Below are 9,291 nucleotides of genomic sequence, written 5' to 3'. Positions count from 1 at the left end.
TAGAATCCTATGAGTTTAGTTACACATAATTGAATAAGCTAAAAACATAGATTGAAGGGAAGACAATTTGAAAATAAGACTAAAGCAAATAAAACCCGTGGGTAGAATCCTTGTCGTTCTTGATGTTCTTGAAATCCTTCTCCAACTCCTTGCACAAATGAAGTACTCTAGGTCTTGATCTCTATGAAGTATTTTGCAAGTAGTAGTTCTCCCTTTTGATGAAGCTTGAGGTCTTATTTATAGGGGAAAGCCATTCCTTGTTGTAGAAGGAAAAGATCTCCAAAATATGGTAAATATGGGCGCAAATCTAGGGCTTCTCGGATTCGCCGCCTTTCTCCAAGTGGCCGCCGCACCTTGGCCGGCGCTGTCGCCGCGTTGGATTCCAGAGAGTCTGTTCCCTCAGCGGCGGACCGCCACACATCTCTCTCGGCGGTCGCCGGACGAGACTTCTCTTCAAAGCATATTTTTCCGAGGGCGGACCGCTGCATTGATCTGCGCCAGCCGGGCGCCGGCTGTCGCCAGCGCATCTCATCCGCGCCGGTCAGGCCGATCCGCCGTCTGACTCAGATTCCCTTACTTGGCGTTTTGGCTCCCTTTTCCGGCTCAATTATGCACATTTCTCACAAAACACGTCAAAATACCAAAATAGACAAAATATGCAAATAATGGACGTGTAGAGTGACTTTGACATCAAAAACAGACCAAATAATGGCCTTAAAATAGTGCAAAATCCGAGCGTATCAATGAACTCGGACCAGAATCGGTCCTAAATTAACAGAACCGTCTATTTTTACACGGTCAACTCATTTAATCAAGTTTTGACGAAAATTAACCATTTTAATTGTAATTAGTCACACCAAATAAAACCCTCCGCCACCTATCAAAACCCTCTGCAACCTCCGCCGCCTGCGCAGTACGGGTTGCGCAAGCACAAAAGTTTCTCTTTCTTCTCCCTCCGCCACCGCTGACGGCATCCAAAATCCTGCCCCCAAACTTGCCCAATTCCAAAACCCCCACTCCGAAAGTTACAATTAAGGAAACACTGCCGGTGTTGGAGGAGTTTTTTGGAGACGATCAGGAATGGGTTAACAAGATTAGCGAGGCCATAAGAACAGATGCGGCAGCTCAAATTCGATTTATGGAGGGAAAATTGGAGGAGTCTACAGTCAATTTGGGGGAGAAGATGACAGAATTAGGTCAATTCCGCCTCCGTTGATGAAAATTCCCTCAACTTGTCACAATCCCCAAATTGGATCAATCCCCAAATTCGCACCGGCGGTGCAAATCAGGTCCATGATTGCTGTGTGCGTGTCTCCACCGGTGAGGGTGAACTCCGACCAATCGCCGCCGATCAAAGAAGCAGCTCCGCCGCCGCCGCCGTCGACATCATCAAAGGAGTTAGTTGTAGCTTCCTCTTTGAGCAAGCAACCATACTGCTCAGGCGGCAGGTGTTCAAGCGCGGAGGTTGCAGAGGGTGTTCAGGCGGCGGAGGTTGCAGAGGGTGTTCAGGCGGCGGAGGTTGCAGAGGGTTTTGAGAGGCGGCGGAGGGTTTGATTTGGTGAGACTAATTACAATTAAAATGGTTAATATAGGTCAAAACTTGATTAAATGAGTTGACTGTGTAAAAATAGACGGTTCTGTTAATTTAGGACCGATTCTGGTCCGAGTTCATTTGTGTGGGACCAATAATAAAAAAGATAATGTTCAGGACCAAATTGATAAAACGGCCATATGTTTAGGACCACATTTGGCCTTTACTCAAAATTTAAATGCATATAACTATCTCGATTTAAATTACTTTTTACACAACATATATCAAATTAAAGATAATTTTATAAGGATTCCAAAGAGATCCTACATACATATGTTTCGATATCAAAATTTGACAATATTTTTGTGAATTTTCATATAATTCGTGCAACAGATTACATTAATACAACTTGCAAAATATGTCAATATAATACATGGATAATGTCTATATTTACATTTTCATATATTCGTGATGACATATTTAATACACTATATTGACAGAAGGTTTCTCAACCATAAATTTAATAGTTATTCTTATATTTTCTATATTAAAAAAAATAAACGAAATTACACATGACAATAAAAGAGATAGAGAATAACAGTTGAAAAAATAGATGAGAGAGATGGAGAGGAAGAGGGAGAGCTCAGCTCCGGCGGAAATAATAGACGGAGAAGACGTCGTTTCAATTCTAATTTGGTATAAAATGGGCTAAATAATTGGGCCTACTCCCTTACCTAAAATGTGATGATAGCTAAAAGATTTATAGATTAATTAAAAGCCGTAATTATATTTATAATGTTCGTTTTAGTAATGATAATTTTTATTTCATCTATTGACTTTTGTTAGAATTATTGATAAACATAATAAGAATTTATAAGATTAATTTAAAAATATTTAAATATAAATTCAAATTCATATACAAATATTTAAGTTAAAAAATAAAAAATTTAAACTAAAATATTTTTTAAAATAATTATTTAAATATTATATTTATTATTATTTTTTTGTATTCGAACTCACTGGTTTTAATTCTTGGGTCCGTCATTGCATCTCTATCATGATATATATAAAGAACAATTAAAATTCAAGACTCGAAATATGTATATTGTTCCCAAGAAAAAGTTATCTGTAAACATATTTACTAGTACAACGCTAACCTCTTAGAAATCAACATATTAATGACACGAAAAATTAAATAAAAATAATAAAGACTGATATGCAAAATATGTTTGTATCGGCTTATTCAGCATGTCAAAATAATAAAGTGCAATAACTCAAAAAATTTTGTGTATTCACTATAAATTTGGTGCTATTTCATTAATAATGAGTTTGCGTAAATTTGCCTCCACATATTTCGTTATCCGTTCACATCCACCATAACTGTTATATTTCCAACTTCCTCCATTCTCAAAATGAGCATCACACCACCCTCCTTCCGCCGCAGATGGCCACCGGACTTGGTTTCCTCGCACCCAAACCCAAATGTCTAACTTCTCACTTCACAAAGCCTTCTTATATCCCCACTTCTTCTTCCGCGCCCACTCGAAAGTTGTCGATTAGACGCACTTTGCTGCTCAGAGGCAGAGCCACCGCCGATCCATCAGGTTAGTTAGGGCTTCTGTTTCTCTGAATTCAACATCACAATTCTAAGTTAGGCTCCACTGTTTTTGCTTTGGAATCCCCAATTCTACTGCTGTTGCCAATTTCAAGGCCAAAGAGGATTTGTAATTTAGGGTGCGGGAACGGAATCCATGTGACGCATTCAACTTTCATCATCTCGTTCTTCGCCATCAGGTCAGGTTGAAAATGATGAAGTTGTTGATAGCAACGTCTTGCAGTATTGCAGCCTGGATAGGAAGCAGAAAAAAACTGTAGGGGAGATGGAACAGGAATTTCTTCAAGCACTTCAGGTACTCACACTGAATCTTCATTTTGCTTCAAAGTGGAGAAACGTGTAGTATATATTTATATGTATGTTGGTGTCAATTACTGCGATTTTTGTGTCGTAGCTAGCAAACTACATGATAGATAGGTGAATCATACTCGGGGATGATTGATTCAGTGCTTTATACTCATTACTAGGATCTCTCTAATTCTACCCTTCCAATGAGGTATAAATCAATCAATATTAGCTCAAATGCAAAAAAATTCAAGGGCTTTAGGTTATCCCATAGTTCTAATTTGTCTTAGTAAACAATGGATTAGACTTTACTGATTTTATTTATCTAGGTTAATCCTCAAAGTAAACACTCCCTTAGTTTGACAGCCTTGAGCTAGAAGCTATTCACTGGATTAAACTTAGTAACCCTTTATTTATAACTCAATAGCTCCATTTTGATGTCTAGTTTTTGTCTGCCTCGATTTTGTTTTACATTGTTATGTTTGTTGGTTAGTATAATACCAACTGTTGTGCTTGTTGCAGGCGTTGTATTACGAGGGGAAGTCTATAATGTCAAATGAAGAATTTGATAATCTCAAGGAAGAACTAATGTGGGAAGGAAGCAGCGTTGTGATGCTAAGTAATTACTATATTTTTCATCTTTGATTGTCTTTTGTGACTTTAAATTGGGTAAACTTATCAGAATTGGTGCCTCTTTACTCATGAAATGCCTTACCTTTTCTTCTTCCGTCTTGCGCATGCAGGTGCTGATGAGCAGAGGTTTTTGGAAGCTTCGATGGCCTATGTATCCGGAATCCCATTGTTGTCCGACAGGGAGTTTGATGAACTGAAAGGTACTTTCACTATTACAATGTAATTTTGATCATGTGAGAGCAATCTATTTTAAATTGAAAATTATATTTTCACAAAATCTGTACCAATTACTATTTTGTTGTCGCTTTATGTTCTTACATGTGCTACAGTACTAGCCTGTGTTTTGGGGATCTTCATGGATAAACCATTTATTGATTTTCAGTTCCTTAGCATCTTGTAGGCAGATGGGAGTGAAATTGTGGTTGAAGGTCCTCGATGCAGCCTCCGGAGTAGGAAGGTTAGATCTATTTCCCCTTAAGCATGCTTAAGTATCAGGTCCATTTGATTTCTTAAGTATCGTGTTTTTCAAATCTCTGTAGGACATGCACATTTTCTATTTCTCAGCATTTGATGGAATAACATTCTGTTTAAAGCTAAAATAGGACATCAAATGTTAATTTTCATTTTTCACTGAATATTATCAAATTTATGTTGAGCAGAAAATTCATGCTGTGAAGTTGGAGAGCCCAATCTAGTCTAACTGAAATCTGATTTCTTGATTAGGGTGCTAAGTTCTAAACTAGACTAAAATGGTCTGCTTTACAATCTTTTGCCCATATCTCATTTCTAAATAGGTCTCTAGAATACCAAAAGAAAAAGAAATCATGTTATGTTAGTAGTTTGCTCTTCAGATTTCTTCGAATCCATTCTTATCTACAAGAAAAAATTACAAATACAATGGGGAACCAATTTTGTTCCCCTCCACTGATATCCGGGAAGTATAAGAGTAACCCTCTTTGGTGGTCAAGTTTTTCAGTACATAGTCGGCTGCTTTTATAAACTAGTAAAACAGAAATATTCGTTTTTAGTTTGTTTGTATGTATTTATGCTGCGCATGAGCGGATTTGTATAGCTTTCAACTGTGAAGTCTATCAGTTACATGCTATGGGCAGTAGAAATAAATGATACCAGTTGATGGAAATCCAAAAATAGAGCTGTACTATGGAGATCAAATGTGTAAAATTATAAAACACGTAAAAAACTTCTCTACCATATCCACTTTGGGGCCGTTCGGTTGCCATGTTTACTTGTGACTAAAGGCCATGTCTAATCTTATCTCTTGTTCGGTTGCCTTTTTATCAATAACCTGGCCGGACAATGTATCTTGGCCCATCTCTACAGTGCCAAAATTACATTGTATCTCGTTATTAACTATCTCACATTCACCACTATCCCTATGAGTAAATTAATCCTAGATAAACCCTATTTTGACTTATCCTATATTGTATTTAACTATTATCTACTCTAATGAACCGAACGCCACCTTTATGTCCTAAGTTATGTTCTCAATCTACTATAAGCATCCAAGTGTTTCTCATTTAAGTCCGATACCTTGTGGTGCCTGTTAACACTTTGCGTTCAAGCCTGTATTCTGGAAGAGTAAAGCGAGCCGAAAATGGGAAAGCGGGAACCATATATGTAAACAGTATTTAGAAAATTTTATGGCAGAGCTGGTTTGCACATTGATATTGTTAGTCATAATGTCACTTGAGTTAGAAATTATGTTTCCAGTATCCGGTTTTCATTCAAATGCAGGTCTATAGCGATCTTTCTGTGGACTACCTAAAGATGTTCCTTCTGAATGTTCCAGCCGCAGTTGTTGCATTAGGACTGTAAGTGACACCACACGTAGGCAGACGGACTTCAAGCAAGCACATTTTCTTTCAGTCTCATACTGTGAGCATAGCAGGCTTTACTCAATCCTCTTTTTTCTGCAGGTTTTTCTTTCTGGATGATATAACTGGCTTCGAGATCACCTATCTCTTAGAGGTGATCAAATGCCATTCCTCTTAAATGTCAGCTACTACCAATTCTTCCTAAATGCTCATTAGGTGAATCGATTCAAATTTTGTTTCAGCTTCCGGAGCCTTTCAGTTTTATCTTCACATGGTTTGCAGCTCTGCCCCTCATATTATGGCTATCGTTCACACTCACAAATGCTGTTGTGAAAGATGTTTTGATCTTAGTGGTAAGATTATCTCCAATTTTTAAATCAGATAAAGAGAAAATTACATTGAGCTGTTGAAAATCATATTTCAGGGAGTCTGTCCGAACTGTGGAACTGAGAACAATTCATTTTTCGGTTCCATACTATCGATTTCTAGCGGAGGCTCCACGAACAACGTCAAATGCTCCAAGTACGCTTGATACTTTTAAGATATCGCCTTGTTTATCCTGCAAACTGTTTCCTTCTTTCCCCAATTGTTAACATCGCTGCATTGTTTGTTATCAGTTGTGGAAGTGCACTGGTGTACGACTCCAAGACACGTTTGATTACGTTGCCTGAGGGAAGCGAGGCATGACTTGATAAGGTACCAACCTTGAAACTACTTTGGTATTCAGTTCATCAGGTTTGTTCATCTTCCAAAGATTGATTAAATAACAAGTTGGAAAAAACAGTGAATTGAAGAAAACCAATTCCATATACATACCTGATCAGATCAGTCATGTGGTCTGCTTATGTTTGAACAAACTGGTGCAGGATGTTGACATAGCCGACATTGGTGTGATGTGAAGTGAACATATTACACAGGCTTCTCGGGTGTTGTAGCAAGATATCACGTTTCTTAAACTATTTTATTGCAATATCCATTGTCATTTGGCAGACTGGAAAAAATATATCTTGGAAATGCATGGGTTTTACTCTAAATATAAAAAAGCAGTATCGACTAATTCATAGAGGAATGTTAAATTCTCCAAATTCTTGTCCCACATCGGCTTGGTGATGATCCTAGCTTCTCTATATAAGTATGGATAACCCTCCGCCTTATGAGGCCTTTTAAGGGCATGAGTGGCCCATTTCTAATATGGTATCAGAGCGGGCCCAAGTCGATGATGGATTTCTCTTTATTTCTTATCTACCTCACGAGTGGAAGACCGATTTCCTTTCCGGCCCACATCGATGATGGTTCTCTCTTATCTCTTGCATTGCCTACCCACGTGATGGAAGACCGATGTCCTTTCCGGCCCACACGTGAGGGGCGTGTTAAAATTCTAATATCTTTGTCCCATATCGACTTGGTGATGATCCTATCTCTTCTATATAAGGATGGATAACCCTCACCCTTATGAGCCTTTTAAGGGGTGAGTGGCCCATTTCTAATATGGTATCGGAGCTAATATATATAAGTGTGGATAACCCTCCCCCTTATGAGGCCTTTTAAGGGGTGAGTGGTCCATTTCTAATAAGGAATTTATTAAGATAGATTGAAAATTTGAGTTATCTAACTTTCAATTCATTAAAATTTTCTTGATGAATCTTTGGAGATGGTGTGGATTCAATCATAATATTTATTTTTAAGGCAAACTGCCGAAAAAATTATGAATTTTGCATGTCCAACAATTTAGAAATTAGCCTTAAAAATAAAAACCATGAATTTTAATATTTTTCTCAGCTTTCCCATGGGTCTATTTTTGTGAAATTTTATCTAAATTGACTCCCGAAAAATTCAATGAGGACAACACCATCCATGAATTTTATCATTTTTTTAGCACACTTAGCAAATAATTCAATTACATCATCAATTGAAACATGTGTCGGCAAATCAGCAATATATTATGTATAGGAAATTAGTAATTGTTTAGCTATGGAAAATTTGTGAAAAATATTGAACTTCATAGCTTCGTTGCCTATCAAGACAATGTCCAAATTCTTTTATCTTACCACTGTTATCTTCGGCTTTGAAATAGCTTCGCGTGGATACCTTGTATGCCTTAATCGGAACTCGGATAAAAAAGTTATGGCCATTTGATGAAAGCTGCGTTGAGCAGTGCGAACTCGGCGAAAACGCCCGACCCAGACAATTTTTGGACCAACAAAACGCCCGGGTCTAGTAGAAACGCCCGGGTTGGCATAAAAAACGACCGGGTCAGGCGTTTTTCTCGGAAACCAAACTTTAGTTTTCAAATTAGTTTCTGGAGCAGTTTTTGGGGGAGATTCAGAGATCCTCAGACACGAGAAAAGAGAGAGGAAAAGAGAGAAAGAGAGGAGGAAGAAGAAAAAGAAGAAATTCCGGCCAACATTACGACGATCCGTCTCCAAATGCCAATTTCATTCAACAAGAGCATGCTTCCTATGGTTTTTATTGCGAATTCCACCATGTGTTTAGGCTAAACTCTCTATGTTGCTCCAAGTTGTAATCTAGGCTTTGTATGGATGTTTTTACACCATTGAACTCATGTGTTTGTTACCAACAATATGCTCTATATTTATACACTATGTTTTTGGCTAATAAGTTAGTGTTGTTTTTTCCTTTGCTATTGTCTCTTTAACATAGTTTAGGAGTAATTGATTGTTGGTATGCTATCGAATTAAAATTGTTTAGAGGATAATTTGATAGTGGATTAAATAGGTCATCATAGTAGATGTTTATTTCTCCAGCGCTTCCGCAGGAGTTTATAAACATTGAAAATTGGTTCATAGGTTATGTGTTCAACTAATTGTGAACTACTCATTGTGTACATGTTCAGTGTATGTGATTAGGTTGATGTTTTAATCGCTTCATATGTTTCATTTGTTAAAGGTGTAGAACAATACAAGTCTAGTGAGCAACTTGGAGTGACATATTTCCCATTTGAAAAGTCTTTCCTTAGTAAATTAGTAGCTTTATTTTGTCAATATCTTTCAAAACCAAAAATCAAACTTTTGTATGTTTTATACGCTTTGACGTGTAAACAATCTTTCACCTGCTTGTGGATCCTCTTTTACTGCAACTACATCTGTACTCTTGCAGAAAGGTTATAATTTTGGAGTTATTTTATAGACTTGTGTGTTATTAAGTTTAACTGTGTGAACAAAATTTGAGACTCAAAAATTACACATCAAATTCCTCTTATACAACAAGATGAGATAAGAGAGGAGACGGAAGAGGAGGTGGATATAAGACACATTATAAATAGAGAAACAGATGACAGAGGGGATTTGGACTGGAGGGAAGAGGAGAGAATGGAAGGATATAAGTAATTTGACCAAATTAGCTATTTAGAGGTTAAGGGTATTTTAGATATA

General features: G+C 37.4%; 1 protein-coding gene across 1 annotated transcript; it reads left to right on the top strand.

Moving 5' to 3' along the window:
- Nucleotides 1-2,874: 2,874 nt before the first annotated feature.
- On the top strand, nucleotides 2,875-6,956 carry LOC125185691 (PGR5-like protein 1A, chloroplastic). Its single transcript, XM_048082271.1, has 11 exons — nucleotides 2,875-3,135; nucleotides 3,326-3,441; nucleotides 3,954-4,050; nucleotides 4,175-4,264; nucleotides 4,469-4,521; nucleotides 5,820-5,896; nucleotides 6,002-6,053; nucleotides 6,142-6,252; nucleotides 6,324-6,421; nucleotides 6,517-6,595; nucleotides 6,766-6,956. The coding sequence occupies exons 1-10, from the start codon at nucleotides 2,976-2,978 to the stop codon at nucleotides 6,584-6,586; spliced, it is 924 nt and encodes a 307-aa protein (XP_047938228.1). The 5' UTR covers nucleotides 2,875-2,975; the 3' UTR covers nucleotides 6,587-6,595; nucleotides 6,766-6,956.
- Nucleotides 6,957-9,291: the final 2,335 nt, after the last annotated feature.

Source organism: Salvia hispanica, chromosome 4, assembly GCF_023119035.1.
Source record: "Salvia hispanica cultivar TCC Black 2014 chromosome 4, UniMelb_Shisp_WGS_1.0, whole genome shotgun sequence".
Lineage (NCBI taxonomy): Eukaryota > Viridiplantae > Streptophyta > Magnoliopsida > Lamiales > Lamiaceae > Salvia > Salvia hispanica.
The sequence above is the reverse complement of the archived record's forward strand: the minus strand, read 5'-3'. Positions and strand labels throughout refer to the sequence as shown.